At 43.8% G+C, this 21,534-nt stretch overlaps 1 protein-coding gene across 3 annotated transcripts in view; it reads right to left on the bottom strand.

The window, feature by feature from the left end:
* The window catches only part of NEDD9 (neural precursor cell expressed, developmentally down-regulated 9), a 182,650-nt gene that overhangs the window by 31,907 nt on the left and 129,209 nt on the right, over nucleotides 1-21,534 (bottom strand). The window contains exon 1 of one of the 3 annotated variants that reach the window (XM_055322267.1): nucleotides 17,437-17,571. The exons of 1 other annotated variant lie outside the window; for it this stretch is intronic. In XM_055322267.1, coding sequence (XP_055178242.1) covers nucleotides 17,437-17,448 — 12 coding nt within the window. In that variant the 5' untranslated portion in view covers nucleotides 17,449-17,571. Of the gene's footprint in view, nucleotides 1-17,237; nucleotides 17,338-17,436; nucleotides 17,572-21,534 lie in introns of those variants that run through there. One more of the 3 variants, XM_055322269.1, reaches the window with a different exon arrangement.

Raw genomic sequence — 21,534 nt, 5'->3', positions numbered from 1 at the left:
AGTTTGGGGATCCAAGAAGTCTGCAATGTAGACAGGGAAGCTCATGGGAAACTGAGGGATTTGTGTTCTGAGTGAAAGTTTTACTTAGTATTTATATGCTAGGAAGCTTTGGGATTTTTCCTAACAGAAACTCACATACACAAAGATAAAATCATGCAGCATACTATCCTGTCTTGAGGAACCACTTAAGAATGTGTCATAATCCTAAAATCTGGTTCTCTTCTTCCATCTCTCGAGTGCTCTGTAACTTAAAAGAAAAGTCAGAGTTACGGACGACAAGGTTCTGGGCCTTTGTACCAAAATAATCTGATGGAGATCACTCCACTCAAGAAGAGTTGTATTGTGATGGTAGAGGAGGGAGAGAGTTGAGCACTATGGTCTCTATCCCTTTTGCTGGGGCCCATTCCATGATTGGGAATGGCTGGTAAGAAAGCCTCGAGATGAAATCAGAAGTAAGAGTCAGGACCCGTTCTATGGAAGCTGAGGGTGGGTCGCTGGATGACTGTAGGGGCTACAAAGAAAGCAAAGAAACAGAAAACAGCAGAAAGGCAAGGGACTATGGACCTAATCAGCATAAATAAGCTCGAGGCATGTGGAGTTGGGTCACTGCCATGGGACTCCAAGCACTGAAGTGGAGCGCTGGGCCGTGCTTGATTAGAGGCAGGTAGAAATCCCCATGTGAGAGTTGTTCTGGATGTTCTTTGTCTCCCATCCCAGTGACCTTCCCACCACCTGGTTAGCAGCATGCTAATGTTTCAGATGTGCCTCAAGACCTGGTTCTCTGGGAAAACTTTCAGAGACTGTTGTCCTCGCTAACAGAGAAACCCTGGGTGAGTTCTCCTGACTGGTTGTCCATGACTCCCCATCAGTCTTCCCTGCTGCCCTGAGAAATGAGGATTTAGGAAGAGAGTTTGGCATGACCATTGGTGGCATGCACCCCCCAGTGCTAGCCTGACACCTCACATACTGACAGATATTTACAGCCTTGGCTGAACAGGAGTGAGTTACTTAATATCGGTGCAAGCTCCAGAGAGTCAGCATCTACACACAGTCTACACACACCCATTACTGTCCCATATGGAAGGTTACATGCATGCAGTTCCAGAGACCTTTAGAGAACTGGACCCAACCTCCCTGTTTTATAAGATAAAGAAACAGGTCTGGGGAGGCCAGTTTATCTTTTGCTCAAAGCCACAATTTTGGTGTCAGAGATGAGAACAGAACTATGGTCTCTTGGTTCAGATCTCTTTCTAGAACTCTAAGCCAGCTTAGCTCAACTACACAATGTCTTCCCAACTGGGCTCAACTCCATTATATAGGGAAGTTCTGAAAATGACAATTCTTGTCGTATCTATAGAATAAATAGATTATTTCCCTTTGTGCCTTAACTTCCTCATCTGTAAAATGGGAATGAGGGTAACAGTACCTACGGCGCCTACTTCATGAGTTTGCTGTGAGGATGAGCTGAGTTAATCCAACTCAAGTACCTTAACACTGCTAGAGGGCTCAGGAAGCTATTGTGACAATTTATTTAGTTTGTGGATGGCATTTTGGCCTTGGGCTCCCTCCTCACTCCGCCTCCTGTCAGTGCTCAACAAGGGTTGGGTTAGTTATGCTAGAATATATATATATATATATATATATATATATATATATATACACACACACAGCTGGTATTTCTCTTGCTTTCAATTACATATCAGGAGAACTGTATCTTGCAGTATTTCTCTGAATTAATAATGAGTCATGGTCACTGCAACCCCTTGTGGAATATTTGCTCACAAACAGCAAATATGAAGCTATCGACTGGCCTCAAGAGACCGAGACAAAATATTATTATTATCACTGCTCTGATTATTACTGAATGAATTATGGATATATGTCTTCAGATTCCAGCAGAATCCAAGCTATCAGAAAGTGGGGGGGAAACTGGGTGAGGAGCTTGGCTTCTGAAAACACTTGGTGCTTTGGGGGCAAGAGTTCATTTGAGAAGATAACAGCAAAATGAATGCCAGCCAGAACACAAACCGTCTCAGTCAAAAGTGCACCTACTTTATAGGCAGATCAAGGGTTAATTGTCTGGGTAGAAAGAAGGTGGAGGGACCTTCTCATTCAGGGTGGGAAGTGTGATGCCTTAAAGCCACCAAGTCAGAAGGGTGATTATCTGAACATCTTAGAAAAACCCAGGAGAGGCAGTTTGTCTATTCAAGATCTCCTCTTTCTGCCACCCACCCCAGGATATTTATCTCTAGGACAGGAAAGGTCAACACAGAAACAAATCCAGGAGAGATAAGAGAGCTATGTCATTCTATCGCCAGTTGGATGGTTAGCCTCGGGAGGGTGGCAGTTAGAAATGTAGCTAGGGCTTGGCTAAGTGCCAGAACAGTTGGGGCACAGAAGTTGAAAGCCAAAGGAACTTCAAACAATTACACTCCAGCTCCTTCACCTTACAAATGAGAACAAACGAGGCTCAAGATGTTAATGATTTGCCAAGCCACCTGGCAAGAAGGTCACAGAACTGGGACACAAATTCAGGTCTCTGGTCTCCAACTCCGGAATGGGGACACTTTAACAAAGTCAAATGCAAATGCACAGCTACCAAAGCTGTGGTTCTAATTAGGATTGGAAATCAAAAAAAAAAAAAAAAAAGGATTGGAAATCAGCATTTAGAGTTATAAATCCTATTGAGGGAACCCTAATAACAGCAGCCTCTAGCATCGATACCCACCCCAGTCTTTCTTGAAGCTCTCGTTTGGCTTCCATGATTCCACTTCTGGTTTCCTCCCTCTGTTCTCATGACCACTCATCTATCTACCTTCTTCTTCATGGACTAATCATGTTTCAAAGGGACCCCTCCTTCGTTCTTTGCTCTTCTTTACATGCTCAGTCTCTAGAGGAAACCTCATCCATACCAATGGTATTGAAACACACAGATAGCCCTTCAAATTGGTATATTATTTTAAAAATTGTATTTAAATTCAATTAATTAACATATCATGTATTATTGGTTTCAGAAGTAGAGATAAATGTGCTCTGATGTTTATAGCTACATTATCTACCATAGGCAAATTATGGAAAGAGCGCAAATGTTCATCCACTGATGATAAATGGATAAAGAAGATATGGTATATAAAACATATATATGTGGTATATTATCCATATCTATATCTATATCTATACACACAATGGAATATTACTCAGCTATCAAAAAGAATGAAATCTTGCCATTTGCAACAACATGGATGGAGCTCGAGCGTATTATACTAAGATGAGTCAGAGAAAGATAAATACCATATGATTTCCCTAATATGTGGAATTTAAGAAACAAAACAGATGAACATAGTGGAGGAAATAGAGAGAGGCAAACCAAGAAACAGACTCTTAACCCAAGAGAGCAAACTGATGGTCACCAGAGGGGAGGTGAGAGGGGGGATGGGTAAAATGGGTGATAGGGATGAAGGGAGGGCACTTGTTGTGATGAGCACTAAGCGATGTATGGAAGTGCTGAATCACTAAACTCTACACCTGAAACTAATATTACACTGTATATTAACTAACTAGAATTTAAATAAAAACTCAAAAAAGGGGAAAAAAAAACCCACCCCACACAGATAACAGATCCATTGCTCCAGCCTAGACGCTTCTGCACTCCCGTCCCAAATCTCCAACTGGCTAATAGGTATCCTCACCTCTAACTCAACAAGTGCAAAACGCCCTTTCTCCTGCTTTCTCTCTCTTAGTTAAGAGCACGCATGCAGCTGCCCCAGATAGGAGCCTTGGAGGTTTGCTGAGTCTCTTCACAATCTGGAAGCCGATCAGCTTGGCCCCCGTCTTCCTCTTCACTGCCTCTCCTAGTTCAGACCTTCAACAACCTGGTATTGGGAGGCTGACAATTGCTTCTCAACTGGTTTTCCTGCATTCACCTTCTCGCACCTCAAAATCTATCCTCCCCCTACCCAGAAGAGTTATCTTTCCAATCCTATCTGATGCTTTCCCCTTCCAGTTCTCTAGAATAGTATTTCTTTTTTTTTCTTTTTTTTTAGATTTTATTTATTTATTCATGAAAGACACAGAGAGAGAGGCAGAGACACAGGCAGAGGGAGAAGCAGGCTCCACGCAGGGAGCCTCACGTGGGACTCGATCCCAGGTCTCCAGGATCACGCCCTGAGCCGTCGGCGGCGCTAAACCGCTGAGCCACCCGGGCTGCCCCTGGAATAGTATTTCTTACAGTGTGACTTGTAATATCCCTTTCAAGACCGTGAATTCCTGAAGTTCAGGGAGGCTGGCCTAGTCCTTAGGCATTTCCAGAACTTTCCAGCGTCTGAAGCAAAATGCGCATCATTATATGTTTGCTAATTTACAATGGATTCTGGACTCTGATTTCCTGGCTCTCTACAGAGAAGGTGACTTGAAATTGTTTTCTAGAGACGTCAGCAGGATATTTGGTAAAAGTTTTCAGATGGACATGGGAAGATCAGCTAACGGAACCAGAAAGATAAATGGCATGGCCAGACCTCACAGCCAGAGAATGTGGGAGATGGAAGCAGGAAAGTGCCCGCCCCTCTCTATTAAACAGGATAATGACGCAGATGGGGAGCTTGAATCTGGTGTCCACAACCACTGAGCAAACAGGAAGGCTAGGAGGAGCTGACTGTCCCAGCCAGATTAAATATAATCATCCCTGGAAGAGTTTTTTCTCCCTCCATCCGGCGGCAGCAGGTAACTGGGCACCATTCATGCCTTGCCAAGATGTTGGGTTCTGCTCTTCCTGGTTCAGCTATGCTGAGGAGTGGGAATCAAATACCATATAACTAGCCAGATCACTGGGTGCAGAGAGCTCTAGGTCATATGACAGCTTCCACACTGTCACCCACTCTTCCCTGCCAATGTCAAGAAAGCTTATTACTCCCACTGCCAGGGAAACTCTATGGTATTCCAAATACAGAGAGGTGTGATGTATAATTTCCATGACCATTCATTCTGGTCTTTGAAGAGAAATGAGACACAATGGCTGATGTGTCACCCCACCAGGATTGATAGCATCATCAATGGCCCAACTTCCTCTTATTATTTTTACTTCATTCTATATTTATCATGGAGGAGCTCTGCCAAGACCTTGGGACTGCCACATTCTCAACCACATGACTTGCTTGTACCCAACTGCCCTGAACTCTGGTGGGGTACATGCACTCGCGTGCATGCACACATGCATACACAAAAGCACACACAGTGGACAGATCCTGAGAAAAAGACGCAGTAAAGAAGGAAATGGCTATTATCGAGGAAATTAGTCCTAAAGGAAGTAGCTAAGGAATGAGCATCACGAAGGTCAGTCTCAGGACACACTGGGGAAGAGAAAGAAAGGCTTTCGTGCCTGCTGACAAACAATCAGCTTTGGTCTGAGAGTAATCAAACCACTTTGGCTTCACCCCACCATCACCTTTAGGTTATAGGGAAATGCGGGATTTCTGCAAGGAAGGTAAGAATCAGAAAACATGAATATCTACAAGTGTCTGGATTTTTGTTCTTGGAATACTGGGTCTACACCTGGGTCTTTTTATTGGATGCTTGGACTGTTGAATTTTCAGAGTTAAGTCCTCTGGAGGTTATATTAAGTAGGGGACGTGAGGTTTTGAAGAAAGTTCAGGAGTCAGAAGATAGGATACATATCATTTCCAGGGTTGTTTTTTTTTTTTTCTCAGTAATCTTCAGGTGATCTGAAGTAGCCATGGAAAGGCAGCAGGAGAACTTCCCTAGTCATATTTCTGATACCCTGCGAGGGGTGTCCAATGTGTGCCACAAAGATTTCTCTGGCACCAAGACCACACTTCAGCCAATGATTTTCATTTATTGGAAAGTGTTTCTCAACCCCTATGGTGGTCACAAAGCTTACAAGAGTATCTTGGACCTTCTTAATATTCATATCCATTCACTCTGCCCCAAGTCCAGACTTTTTCTTAGATTTTCTAGCCTTGTGAACTTTACCCATTGTATTCTCTTTTGAGCATTTCTAAATGGAAGATGCTCTAAGAAATCTTGCATTAGGGGATCCCTGGGTGGCGCAGCGGTTTGGCGCCTGCCTTTAGCTCAGGGCGCGATCCTGGAGACCCGGGATCGAATCCCATATCGGGCTCCCGGTGCATGGAGCCTGCTTCTCCCTCTGCCTATGTCTCTGCCTCTCTCTCTCTCTCTCTCTCTCTCTCTCTCTCTCTCTCTCTCTGTGACTATCATAAATAAATAAATTTAAAAAAATTTAAAAAAAATAAAAATAAAGAAATCTTGCATTAGGCACTTGTCTCCCAAAGGTACTCTGACACACAGCAGTCCTGACAGCACTGTGAGGCTGTATCCTGTGTGTGGTCAACCCAAGGCACTGAGATTTGGGAATCCTAACATCTCTTCCATTATTGGCCTATCCCTGTTTGATGAGGCATCATTTAGAACCCTGAATTATTTTGCTGGTTCATGTGCCAGAGTATCAATACCTCTTGGGAGTGGGTGAGAAGAGGTGAGGCTCTTGGCCTATTTGAATATTTGGACCTCTGAAAGAATCTTCCATCTGGCCAGATTTGGTCATCTCATATGGACAGCATGGATGTGAGGTTAAATAAGTGTTCCTTCAAAATGCTGGCTTTCCTTCCTTCTCTGCATTAGAGTTAATGCCACCTATTCTCCCTTGATTTAAGCTTGATGCAGGATAAGAACATCCATATGATGTGATCTGTTTACCATGAAACCAACAAAAGCCTAGAGCAAATCCTTTGTTTCATCTAAAAAAAAATTACAAAAGGGGTTGTTAGGGAGGCATGCGTGCATGTGTGTGTGACGTCATAGTCAACTTCTATTATTTCTTGGCCAGTTGTGGAGAATGAATTTGAATCCTGACAGTAGTGAGAAGGTAGCATTTCCTAACAAGTCTGATGGTCCTTCAGGAGTTCAATCTTCCACTCCTCTGTGGTCTTTGAGATTTTTTAAAGCAACTCCTGAGGGTCTTAAAGAAGGCAGAAGAACACCGTGGTTTCTATGTATTAGAACCAGTAGTCACCTATAGCTTGACCAAAACCAATTAGACTAGAGTTTTAGACTAAGAAGGGATTCTAGAGATCATTCTAACCCAATCTTGTTTTACAGCCCAGAGGGTCATCTATTAGATTAGCAGCAGAGCCAGAACTAGCATCTGGTTCCCCTCTTAATCTAGGATTTTTTCCACTGGACCAGGATGTGCTTCCTGAGAACCTCTCCGTCTTAGAATTTAGTACTGTCGCTATTAAGCCTTGGAATTTATAAGCATTTGTCCTGGGTTGCCTGGTTTTGATAGATTTAAGTATAGTGTGTTGGCAAAAGATCAAAACCATGGGGCAGGCACAAACTCTTTTCAGGGTTCTGTCCCTAGATAAATCTGACAGGCGCCATATAATGATGAAGGCCTGACACCCACTCACCCAAAAGATAGGTTTTATTAACAATGAAACAACCAACTGGATTTCAGCCAACATGACAGTGTTGGCACTGGATCACATCTATCTGCCTGTCTAGACAAATCCCTCCAACATCCAGGTACTCGGGGAAGTGAAATGAGAATTAAGTTATGAAGGAGTAGGAGACGGCAGCCCACTATATTACAGTTTATTTCCAAAAACAGCATCATTTCTCAAAAGTCAAAACCCGAAAGTTATAACATCTAATAAAGTATTTGAAGGAAGGGAAAGATATTCCTATTTTTTTACATTCTTGCATATCTTCCCTTCCTGCATCAAGGTATGTAGTTCTCAAGGTACGAAATACTATGTACACCCACCAACACCAGTACGTACACACACTAGCAACCTTGGCCTGCCCCCCAGCCAGACCCAGCTGACATACCTTGGTTGGCCCCCACAGTCTTTCAGATGTCACCTAGGCTTGCTGTCTGATTGCTATTATCCCACTTTACTTGAGTTTTTCAAAACACACCATTGGCTGAAAGGGTTTCTACAACCATATGCTATCAGCCTGGCACCTGCAGACAGATCTCAAGAAAGAAGCTTCAGATGCTGTAGCTTCTCAGCTAGAAGAGGGAGGAAAGATGGCAGGAGCACAAGGAACAGAAGAGAACCTCTAAATGAAGTTGTTCAGTGGCTAGGTAGGGTAGAGAGACAAGCTTCTACATGTATGTATTCTATACCAGTCTATAAGAATTAAATGGATTTCTTCAAAGTTCCATTCTAATGTATGTTCCATTATTTTATATGGCGATATAAAATAGTATAGATCCATTACACATGCACACAAGTACACGTACGTGAGCACACACACGACAGAGGAAGGCTTCAGAGAACTAAGGTTGCCTTAGAAACAGTCTGATGGTTTTACAGGTGGCCTGAGACCTCATGCTTCTTAGTACTTTGTGGCATTCATTTGAACACATTGGGGCTATATACGTAAGAGGAAGTTTCCCCTTGCTGAGGACCTGTGACATGTAGCACACATCAGTATGGTACAATTATGGCCAACAGCTCTATGGTTGTATTTTTGTGCTTCTGTCACATGGAACCAACAAGGCAATTTTTTATTTAAGCAAAAAAGAAATAGGGGAGATTAGACCAGTGATTCTTAACTAGGGGCAATTTGGGGACTTGGCAAAGTTTGGAAACATTTTTGGTTGTCACGTGACATGCATGCATATTGCTGGCAGCCGGTGGGTAGAGGCCAGATGCTGTTAGACATCCTGCAAAGCACAGGCCAGTCTCCCATCATTAAAAAAAAAAAAAGAAAAAAAAAAGAAAAAAAGAAAAGATCAGCTCTAAAAGTTCCTCCGTGCTGAGTGGAGAACCCTGGAGAGAGGAATGGACACTCGCTGAATTAATGGGATCTAGCCTCGGTCCTCATATTGTAAGATTAAGAGCAAAGAAATCCTTTTGTGCCTCTGTTTCTCCACCTGCAAAATGGGGATAATGAACACATTCTTTTTAATATTATGAGAAGTCATGAAATTATATATGCAGAACAGTCTGATTTCTTCAGAAGAAAGGGTCTCTATAAAATCAAAGCACAGTCATTATTACTGCACTATTATGAGCTCATGAAATTGTGCCTTAAGAACTGTACTCCCCCTCCCTTGGAAAAAAATTCCTTCAGGAAAAGAAAACAAACCAGAAATGATCTCATCATGATTACACCTGCCACACCAAAAAACAGACACAGTTCAGAGAAACTAAATTCTTTCCCTGCAGCCATGAAGTAAGCTGTGTCTGTAATTAAGATCTTAATAAGGGAGGCAGGAGGCTTGATGCAGCCGCTGCAGGCCATGAGGCACAGAGCCGCCCTGCCGAGTTTAAAGCAGGAACAATTGAAATACAACCTCCCTCACCGCTTCACGCTCTCAGGTGTTCTCTGCACAAGCCCTTATTTCAAAACAAGGCCTTTCCTTCATCTCTAGAGATGCCTATTTCTGCAAGGAGAAAGAAAAGTAACAACTAATTATTTTTTTTTTAATTTTACTTATTTAATTATGAGAGAGAGAGAGGAAGCGCACAAGCAGTGGGAGCAGCAAGCAGAGGGAGAGGGATGAGCAGACTCCCCACTGAGCAGGGAACCCAGTGCAGGGCTTGATCCCAGGACACTGTGATCATGACCTGAGCCAAAGGCAGATGCTTAACCCACTGAGCCACTCAGGCGCCCCCAAGAACTTACAAGTAAATATTATTTATGACTTTATATGAAAATTTTACCTGAATTCACTTGAAAAAAAAGCACTTCTTAGATAATTACCTGTCAAAAGGCTGACACAACGGAAAAAGGATAATGCCTTCCACAGTTGATCTTTGGAGCAGCTTATGTTGACTGTCTAGAGTGGCCATGTGGTCCTGAACTTTTTTTTTTTTTTTTTTTTGGTTCCTGAACTTTTTAAGAGTCCCAGTTTTAAGTATCCGTTTATCAGACCATATATTCTATTGTTGGGTTGTGAAACATGGATGCATATCCACAGAAATTATTTACTTATTTTTTAAGCTAAAAATAAATGATAGGCATGCAAGTATATATCTTGCTAATGGGTCTGCCTTGGTTGACTTTAGGATTTGGGAGAAAAGAAAGATAGGTATTGATAAGAGTCTCTGATTGACAAGATGATTTTTATTAGGAAATGAGATATATTTCAAGGCCATCTGGGCATTTGTGGGATTGTCTAGAGGCCTAGCTTCACAATGAGTGGGGTTAAGAGAAAGAATGCTGTTGAGCTGACTGGACCATTCAAGGGAGAGAGGTCTTCACAATTTTGCTATGCCAATGCTGTTGTGATAGAAATGCAATACTGCTGGTCCACTAACCCATTTCCTGCCAAACTCAGACTCAAACCACAAATGATTGGTAACCCAGAAAACAAAAAAATTCACCAACAGGTTACTGACATGTCCTGCTAGACGCTAAAGACTGAACACCAAAAAGACTGGAGTGTCTACGAGTCGACTTTCCTGGCTTCCCGGTGTTATGGTTATTGGCCGCTGAAGGGGAGGGCAGTGAATTCCAGCTCATTCTTTTAGTAGAGCACAGGGCTTGGTGACAGAGAAGCCTAGATGAGTCCTGAGTTAGCCACATACCCTGTGGGAGTGAGGTGCTAAGTTAACAATAATGAACTGACTACTACAAATCAATGAGATTAAGGCTAATTCATATAAGAGCATAAGGTTACCACATAGCTAAAAAAAAAAAAATATGAAGGGCACATCATTCTGTCTAAATACACATTGCTTTAATAAATAGAAAGATCTGGTTTAAATCTTAACCTTATGTACATTTTGATTGCTACAGCTTTCTATTGAGCTTCCCAAATAACTCCCCCCGAAACACACTTACACACATACTTACACACACACACCCAAAGAAAGGAATTTTATGTATTCATGGTGGCTCAGTCTTTATTTCTGGTCATCGGAAGGATCAACATCCCACTAAGAAACATTTCTAGTGATGTAAGTATGACCTTGACATATTAGAAATATTGGGAGGAATTCTCATTTGCATCATACACACCATGAGAGATGAGACACCTCCCTCCATGGGGATGGACCCCGCCTTTGAATAAGGATCCTGAATCGCTTCCTAAAACACCATTTAGCACCATTCAGGGTTGGGGAGGAGGTATTTGAAAACAGGCAGATTATTTGAAGACACTTGATTGGCAATTTTAGTATTTCCATGATCAGCTGCCCCAGCCCCCGTTCAGACATGAAAAAATCACTGTCACACACTGTCACAACTCCGCATATTTTCTGGAATGCCTGTTCCATCTTCCTCAAAGCATATGCCTCAATTCACCTGGATCTCATGGTCTACTAAAGCTACCTCCTAAAAGAGTCACTCTATCTGGTGGACGGTGGCAGGGGTCATCAGCAAGGCCATTTCTCTTAAAATGAAGATTCTTTGGAAAGATAGTCTTTTGCAGCCGAGCTGTAATGTTCCCCAGGCGTGCATCGTCCTCATTAACCAGCAGGAATGACTGCAGGGGGATGACTGGAATGCTCTAAGTAAATAAGATGGGGGGGGGGTGCCACTGATGGGAGTATAAACAGGGGGGTTTTTCTTGGGGGAGAGTCCTCTTCCATGCCCATATTCTCTGCAATCATCCATCACCTAGGAAACCAGCAGCTATTCTCTGCACTTTACCTTGGAAATATAGCATTTCTTCTCAGGGGTCCTTCTTCTGTATCTTGGCAAGGAGGCTTGGTAATTAAATCTGTATGTTACTGTGGAGTAATGTCACGGGCTCAGTGGCTGGCATTGCAAACCAATTTGTTTAGGTTTCTTTCTAACCCTAAAATGATCTAACGATAGATCACCAAGCCCTCTTACGTTACATCTCCAGTAATCGGGTAAGAGATATAATTTCCTCTGAACTTCCCTACCCCCCAAATCACCTCCTTCAAGTTTTACCTTCGATTTTGGACACTGATGACACTCTCTTGTCCTCACTAGTATTTCTGTTTTGGAGAAGCAAGTCTAGTAAATGCTTCCTCTTAAATTTTTATCTATATAATGCTTCTGTATCTATACGTTACATGTCTTATGATGCATCATATAATAGCTGCCATTTTTATATGCCTGGGTGCTAAAAACTAATGATTTTTATAAATTATATCCTTACCACTATCTGATAAGATCGGTATTATTACTTCCGTGTTATAAATAAGGAAATAGAGCGTAAAGTAGCAAAAGTTGTATCTGCGACAAAACCCAAGTCCCTTCCACTATGCCATATAGTATTAAGCCTCTTTTTAGTGGCAAAACAAAAACAAAAACAAACCCCACCCACCTCTTTTTAATGGCTACTTGTATAAGTATTTTATGTCATTTAACATTCAATTCAATATTTGTTGAGTGTTAACTATGAGCAAGGTCCTGTAGTTTCAGGAATATCAGATCTTATTAATAACAATGAAGATACCAAATATATTAGTAAGAGGGCACATAGCTCACTGGTTGACCCCTGTTGTCTGGCATCTGCATTTCCATACCACACATCCAGGCCCATAGAACACTAAAAATACTCAGCCATCTTAACCTAGTAACTGGGATTTTGATATAATCCTGTCACCAAGTCTTGCGTCCACACTATCCTTTCAACACCTATCGATGCAAAGAGAGCCGAAGCTGACTAGCATTATCTGGGTACTATATGCCAGGAGCCATGGTAAGTACTTTATATCCATGTATTATCCAGTTTAGGCCTTAGAACAATAGTCTGAGATAGTTTTACAGATAAGAAAACTGAGGCTCAGAGAGCCTACCTTGCCTGAGGCTCTATAGAGCAGTAAGTCCCAAGAAACAGAAATGCCTTTCTACAGAGCCCACACTAGCTTGTATCTGCCACAAAAACATATAGGATCAAGGCTGTGCCCCCTCAAGGCTCTAACAGATCCCAGATCACACTTTTTGATTCAAGGACTTGTCCAACAGTCTACCTTTACACACAAATAAAGGGTGGTCTCTCATTTTCAGTGCAGCTTACTTAAAACTGGATGGCCCGACTGGGAGATCGATGTGAGTTATAGGCATCCTTCAGAGAGTGACTCGATTGGAAGGGGTTAATAAGTAAGGCAGTGCTAACAGAGCAGGGCAGGGGTGGAAAACATGAAGGCTGTCACAGGGATTAGAGGTCAGTCGAGGAGACAAAGGTGTAGGCTTTTGATTGTTTTATAGAGTGGGTGGATGAGGAGACCTGGCCTGTGGGAAGTGACAATATAAGCAAGTAGGTTAGGCACAGAGAGACGGGGGGCAAATGAGGGGGAACAGGGAGAAACCGAGATGTCCCATGGCAGAGTCAAAAGAGAAGAGAGAGGTTGGGGGTTCAGGATGTGCTTTAAGGACGTCATCATGCCCACGTGGGGCAGAGAAGGCTGAGCTGTACACAAGTCTGGTATCGGGGCCGCATAAGGATAGCTTGAATGAACAAATGAGAGACGATAAGGTCATGAGGGCACAAAAGGGGGAGGGAATTTGCAAAGGGGAAAAAGTTGAGAGGAAGTGTCAGAGGTCTGGTGGGGGGGTAGGAGCAGCAGACAGGAAGCCATTGATGAATTCTGAGAAAAGGAATGATGTATATTACAGTAAGGAAAGATGCTAAGGGAGTTCTTGGTACGTCCACACTGCACAACTTGCTCCATTTCGTATTGTTTGAGCACCTCCAGTTCTCCAAAGCCTTTCCTGTCTGCAGTGGGTAAGTCATTTAGCTCTCAGAATGGGTTTGCCCAATAAATACAACCATCCTTAAACAACTGAGTTAATATTAAAACATCTTTCAGTGCTTTTGAATTCATAGATCTCATGGAAGATTTACAAAGGAGCACGGGGGACAGGAGTCTCTAGATTGGATTGAGCTCAACAAATCACTTACAAGAGAATATAGAATTCAAAGCCCAAGTGTCAAAGCAAGGAAAGAACTGGGAATTGTATTAAGTCACAGGTGACTGTGTTGCTGAGGCTGAAGACCCTTGCTCATTTTTTTCTCAATGTAGCTCAAAATATAAAAGTATTTTCAAAGTCCCTTCAAAGGCTTTGAACAGTACACACTTTGTTTGCCCACATCCAGCCAGAACACAGGGATCTGCCTTTCAGAGGTCAGTTTTCTTACTTGTTTTGTACATCCCACCTCGACTTTCTCGTCGCTCAGAACGTTCAAGCAAGCATTTGTTGTCCACCATACTCCGATGGAAAAAAAAAAAAAAAGAATTTGTTGAATGGTAGACTAGATACATAATTTAGAATTTCAGGGTAGGCACACAGGGTTCTGAAATTTGGCAAAGCCACAAAAGCTGCTCAGTTATTAGAGATCAGACAGGCAGTGCCGGCTGGGCTCTGACCAGGCCTGGGCCTGCACAAAGTGGGCGGGGTCGGGTCTCGGGCCTTGGCTCAACACAGCTGTGCACGGATGCTTCCATCGCCCTCCTGGCAGCCTGCCTCTCGACCCTCAGAAGGGGAGCCCTCCCTGGGCAAGCCACTGCCACTGAGGCCCAGTGCCTCCCACCATCCAACCCCCCGACTTCAGGATGTGCTTTGTATATTCAGAAGAGCTCATGGACAACTCTTAATACATGCAGGACCCATGATTTACTGTCTACTATCCCAGAACCGCAGACTGAAGCCTTTTAAGAGAAATGGAACATAAAGTTCATATGAAACTGCAGCCTTTCCACGAACAACAACAAAAACCATAAAATGAAATAAAGCTAGATGCGATGTGTGCTCACCAAAAAAGTTCGTAAGTAACAGCTCGTATTCCACAGTTCTCAAGATTATTATAAATACATGGCTGGCTGGCCTGGAGCCCTGGAGGAGTGCAGAATGAGTGTGGGTTTGGTTGTCCTCTGGTTATGGTTCCTAAAGTAGCCAAACCAGATAATCTGGTTTAAAAAAAAATTCTTATAGCAGCTGAATTATAAATCTCTCCTGGTAAACAGAAGTCTGACTGTGCTACATTTATAGTGTGTAGAGCAACACAGTATTTAAAAGATAATTCCTGACTCCAGGGTTTTACAATCTAATAATTATCTGGTTTTACTACCGAAGGGGCTCAAATGAAACAAATAACTGCCAAACGTGTGTTAAGACTTCGCTTTGTCAAGTTATATATAAAAAAAAAAAAAAAAAAAAAAAAACATCTATTCTGCAGGAATACTGGAGATGAAATGAAATAGTTTTAAACTCCCTGGAGGACAAAACCACCAGTCACACAGGGCATTTTAGGGAGGTCACAGATGATTCTTTCTTTTAGAGTGGTTTAAAGTCACAAGTTCTGGAAGCCAGATCGCTTTGGTTCAGTTAACAGCTCCACCGCTTGTCTGCTGTGTGGCTTTGGATAAATCACTGAGCCTCTCTGTGCCACAATTTCCACATTTAAAAATGAGTGAATAATAACACCCACCTCATAGAGATTCTGGAAGTGTTAAATAAGACCATCCTGTGTTATCACGGTAACTCTTAATAGCATTTATCATCCCTCTACCTCCGCATCACCTCTTCTACTTAAAATGACAAAATCATCTTTTGCAATAGAGTTGTCCATTATTCACTGGAGAGAAAACAGACTTTATAAAACAAGGACGGTAGGTTGCTTCAGCCACCATAAGGTGTAAATCTGGCATTTGGTCAGTCAGAAATCAGTTTTTTTTTTTTCTGGTGAAGGTGCCCATGAGCTAATTAACAACCATATATGTACACCACCTGGCAGGGTGTTTGACACTGGTAAGACCCAGCAAAGAGGAGGGTTTTTTCCATGCACACCAATTGCAATTTATTTTGTCAGTTGCCATGACGTTTTCTCTCCATAAGAGTAAAACAAAACACGATGAGGTCACTGAATAAAAGTGACTTTAGACTTTGTGACTCCTGTCGCTTTCTAGATCGTGGTACTCAGCATTGATTTCAGGCACTTAAACTTTCCAATCATAAACATATGAATGTATCCCCCCCCCCCCGCCGCCACCCCGCAAGCTGGTTATTATAAGACTACAGGCATTCAGCAGTAGGGATTGGAGGGGCAAAGAATCACTGCAGGCTCAGGAATCTCTGGACCAACCACTGTTCTAAACAAGGGGCTGTGGAAATACCGAATGAGCCCCTTCAAGAATGGGAACTTTCCTGCCAGGTAGAAGGATCTGTTGCTGGTTGTATCCTAAAATCAAAAGTATTAAGAATCTTCAGGATTACCCATTCCTCTGCTCTTTCCTCTGGAGAAATAGTGGAATAATAATACTACTAATAATGGAAAGCACAGGGATAACCCATGTGTGTATCTTCAGACGGTTGTAACCTTTCCAAGGAAAACCATAACTCACGCATTATAATAAAGACTTTGGGCATTTTGCTTTAGAGCTTTTGAACGAGATTTATAGCTTTTGAATAAAAGATTTATCACTGAGGTTAGCCAGTGACTATTAGCCAGAACCGAGTATTTACAACCACACATTAAAAAAGGATGGGCCAGAAACTACATAATTCGGAAAGGAAGCAACGTAGCCCCCAGCTAGCACAATCCCGATGGTCAGACAGGTAATACAAACTGTCAATCCAAGAGCACAGACACCTTGCCAACCGTCATTTTAATAATAGCATGTTTGTTTAAAAGCATTTTGTCTCATGTCTATTCTAGAAGTCACACCCAATTGCCTGCAATGTGCTTCCAAGTACAGTGTCTCTGGAAGCTGCTTGCCTGGTTAGATGGGGGTGCCTTAAACAGAACAGGGATATTGCGAGCAAGTTATCATCCTTTTGCCAAGAACACCCCAAGACAATGGAGCAAAATGCATGGGAAGCTAAGGTATCATGACACTCTGCAAACTGCAAGGACAGTAAGCTGGCCGGACACTTGAGACCCTCAGCCCATTCAAACGCCAGTTAAAAGTGCTTTCGAGAAGTGGCACATACTCATTTGTTCTCACATCCAATATCCTTTCAGGATGTCAGAATCCCCCATCATCAGCTGTGTCACAACAGTACCTGGGGCTTTTCATGCCTCCCACCCAAACTACCTAAGGCAAACTGCCTCTCCTACCAAATGCTTACAGCAAAGGCTTAAACTGCTTTAAGAGCCAGTCTGAAAGACTCAGCAGTTCTCATTCCTCTCTCATTACAGCTCGGGGGGCCAGCGGAGGCCGGGCCTGGGGGAGCCGCGGAGAGGGCTGCGGAATCCAGACCTGTGTGCGCCCCAAGTTAGTCACCCTGTGAATCCCACTGGCTCCAGGGGCAGCTCTAAATTCCCAAACCTGTCAGGGGAGATGGCCCACGGCTGTGCTATGAACTCCCGGAGCGGGTCTGAGACACTGGGTGCCTGGCTCCTTGTACGCCGACCTCGGGATGGACGAAAAGGGTCCCTGGAGAGCAGTTGCCGCAGTGGGCAACACACACGCGCGTACGCCACACACACACGCGCGCGCGCCCTGGAAGAGGTCTCCCCCCGCTTACCTTATACTTCATCTCGGCGGCGGTAGGCTGAGCCGTGCTCCTGCACTAGCGAGACTGCAGCAAGCACGGGCGTGCCCGCCCCTCCATGGACTGCAGCCCTAAATGAAAGCGAGGACGGCCGGGCCGGGGCGGGCTCGCCGGGGGCTGCGCGCCGAGCTCCCGCACAGCCTCCGCTCGCCGCCCCGAAGGGCCGGCCCCGCCCCCGCCTCATTTGCATACCGCCCGCCATTGGCTGCCGGGCCAAGGTAGCGCGAGGCCCCGCCCACCCCCCAACTTCGGAAAACTGACAAAAGAACTTGGGATGCGGTCATTTCTTTCTACGTTTCGCAGAGAGGGTGGAAAATAAAACAAAGTCGGGAGCCGTCTGGAACTCTACTCCCCATTTCGTCCTCCCCCTCCTGATTAAAAAAAAAAAGAAAAAAAAAGGAAATTTCTTTTTAAGATGAACCTAGGTTTTAAGGAAATTGAATATACAAAGCAGCCTGACAGTCCTGCTTCCTGTGACCTAGCAACCCCTTCATAAACCCATTTCATTTCAAAGCCATTCACCTCCCAATCTCTACATGAAACGAATTCTGGGAACAAAAGGTTTTCTGTCTCCCGGGCCTCTTTTTACTAACTACCCCTGCTGATATCTCTCTGTCTCTTTTTCTCTCCTCTCCCCCCCCCTCCTTCCTACCCCTTTCTGTGGCTGTTTGCTTTTTTTGTTCTTTTCAATGTTCAAAGTACTTGCAACGTCAGTCTGCGAGGAGCCTGAATACAATTCTCCCTCAGTGACAAGGAATTCCCCCAGGACGGGGCACCAGGGCTTCCCTGGCCTGCTTCTCACCAGGGCTCCTAGAGTTGAGTGTCAGCCACACATTCAGGGATCTTCCCTGGCTTTGCTGAGGATAAAGGTTGGATGTGACCTCTCAGACGAGGCCGGCCAGTGCATGTCCTATACATCATCGCTGTCCACCGAGTACTGTGGTTCTTTGATGGCTGCAGTTTCTAGCTCCAGCTTTGAACACTGCAGTGTTTTCTTCCTGACCTCTCTCCTGAGGATGACCCATGAACCCACCGACACTTATTATCGGGGGAACAAAAAATGCCCACTGTTTGATGAGCCTGGTTAAAAAAAAAAAAAAAAAAAAAAAAAAAAAAGACCAGTCTCTGCAGCGAAGCACACAGAACATTTGGTTCAGCCTCGTGACTTCTATAGAGAAAGAGATCACCCAGGAGAAGACAGAAACAGTCACCTTTAGCGACTCCTCTGAAGGATAGAGCTCATGGAGGGGGAAATTCCTTTGCACTGGGTCTCAGGATCAAGGCTCTGTGATTGCAGACAATAGCTGTCCCTGAGTGGGGTGGACTCCAACTAGCCTACACGGCTGGGATAGAAAAGACAGTACTTATTTTTTTTTCCTGACCTAGTTGGATCAGAATCCGTTTGATTCCCCTACCCACCCCCCCAAACTCCTAGTGGCTTAAAATTTTACTTTTATGATCCAAACAAAAAGAATAGGAGGGCAGCTGTCCTGCAAAAGGGGTTTCCAGATACAGGGCTCATAGTTTAGAACACAGTTTACTATGGCACTGATTCCCTGGACGTGACCACCCCCACCTCCCACCCCCACCAGCCGTCATAATGAGGTTGACACACCCCTTTGGGCCTCAGCTTGGACTTTGCTTCTGCTCGTTTAGCCTTGCAGTGAAAATGAGCCTGGGTGATTTTGCAAGGTCTTTCTGAACACAAATTAAGCATGCAGCGTATTGCTCTGCAAAGGATCTTCCTGAGAGTCCCACAGTCTTATGGGCGAGTCATTAGTTTGCAGGAAATTGTTTTTGCTGGGTCAGTCAAAGGCCTTCTCATCTGTAAGATGAGTCTTGTGGCCTCCAGAAGATCTAGATAACATTCCTCTGGCTTCCTAAGCAGTAAAGCTGAATCCGCCTTCTGTTTTGTTTGATGAGTACCATTGAGTAGGTGAACTCTATCTCATCCCATTTTAATGCTTTCAGACAGTTTCCCAAAGCATTTGCTAGGGCTTTTTGTCATTTCATTCTCTAGCTAGAAAGTTTGATTCATACTAACTGGCCCTCTTGCTTTCCTGTTTCTCTCCTATTTGGTAAGACACCTCAAATCTGCCTGAAGTTCATTTCAGGACAGTTTGGGTTGGCAGTAGTTACCTTGGAGTCAGGTCAACTGTGTTAGAATCTCGACAAATTTCTTAACTTCTTGACTTTGGTGCCCTGTAAGTATTAAGTGAGATCATATGCATAGAAGTTAATAGTACCCAGTACATAGTAAGATCTTAATAAATATTTGCTTATTAATATTTCCATTATTAATTATTATTTCATCATAAATTCATTATATATTGGGGCACCTGGGTGACTCATCAGTGGTTGAGCGTCTGCCTTTGCCTCAGGGTATGATCCCGGGTCCTGGGATTGAGTACCACACTGGTTCCCCGCAAGGAGCCTGCTTCTCCCTCTGCCTATGTCTCTGCCTCTCTCTCTCTCTGTGTCTCTCACGGATAAGTAAATAAAATCTTTAAAAATTTCATTATATATTATTTTATTACTATGCCATATAACATTATGACATAAATATTTAATTCTATTAATTATAACTATTATGACTATTAGACTACTGTCAATATTTTAAGTGTGATAAGCTTAATTCAGAAAAAGGTGGAGGACAGCTTTCTAATTTAACAAATATTGATTGAGCACCTCCCACGTGCCGGGTACTGTTCCAAGTGGGGAAAGTACAGCAGCAGCCCACACAAAACTCCTACCCTCACAGAGCTTAAAGTCTCCTGGGAGCAGGCAACAATAATTCAATGAATAGGTAATACAGTTCTGGAGTGGTAAATGCCATAAAGAAAAATCAAGCAGGGAAAATTGCTAGAGGAAAACAGGTGGGAGGTTGTGTGTGTGTGTGTTGGTGGGGGGTGTCTGATTTTAGAGAGTGCTCAGGTGAGCCCCTTTCAGGCGGTAGGTAACACTGAAGCAGAGATCTGAAGGACATGAGGGATCCACTCAAAGATCTGAAGAAAAAAACATTCCAGACAGAGGAAAGGGCCTAATGTAGAAATCAGCTTGGTGTGTTTACGAACTGCACACAAGCCAGGGTTCCTGGAGTCAGGCATCTGGGGTTCGGGTGAAGGAGACGCAGATGGGTGGGTGCCAGGAGCTGGATTTTCTCCTGAGTGCCAGAGGAAGTCAGCGGAGTGACCTGAGCACAGAATGATGTGATCCGCTTCTCTGTGTTTTTACTTTTTGTTTAAACACCCAAGGACGGCAGGCCATTGGTTCAAATATTGAGCTCTGGTCTTACTGCAGCTTACGTGATACTTTATTCATATTTAGTATTAAGTATATTAGTATTTAGGCATTTAGTATGCTTCCTTCAAAACCCTTTGGGGGAACACAAATTCTCCTACCGAATAGAAAAAACAGTTCCATCCCCATCTATTACCTGAAATTTTTGGATGCAAAAAATACTGTGCAAATGATGCTATGTAAACACTGTCAGTTGGTGAATGGGGGTGCCGTCATCCTCCCGTGGGTAGCCTCCTAAAATGGACCAGGATGTTGGGGGTCGGGCCCTACCCTGTGCTCACCAACACCCTGTCGGCCCCTCAGCTTTGCCACCTGGCTGCTTGTCTGCCAAGGGCTCTATCTCCCCAGACTCTGATGCAGGCAGGAGCAAGGGACACGGCACCAGATGCCCAAAGAATTTTCCAGCTGCCACTGGACACGGGCACGTATACAACAAGAAATCAGGAGGACGTCAGAGGGAAGAGGTTCTTCTATGCACGACGTTGGAGGAACCCATGTAGCTGCTCTCTAAGGGTGAAGGGCAAGGTCAGAACACGCGAGGGTAGGAAGTGAGCTGGGGAAACTAGTGCACCCCTCTAAGGAGAACAAAGCTGCTCCGAGGGCTGGGTGCCTTGCACCGGCTGCCACCAGGTTGGCTCAAGACAGCAATCGCGGCTTCAGGTTCATTCTCTGTCTCCCTTGTCTGATCTATTCCAGTCATTCCTTTGTGGTTTCCCTGCCTGCAGTCTCTCTCTGCTGGAATCTGTATTCCACATCATCCCGTTTAATTTC

The sequence above is a fragment of the Nyctereutes procyonoides genome, unplaced genomic scaffold (genome assembly GCF_905146905.1).
Source record: "Nyctereutes procyonoides isolate TBG_1078 unplaced genomic scaffold, NYPRO_anot_genome, whole genome shotgun sequence".
Taxonomy (NCBI): Eukaryota; Metazoa; Chordata; class Mammalia; order Carnivora; family Canidae; genus Nyctereutes; species Nyctereutes procyonoides.
This window is presented reverse-complemented; position numbering and strand designations above follow the sequence as displayed.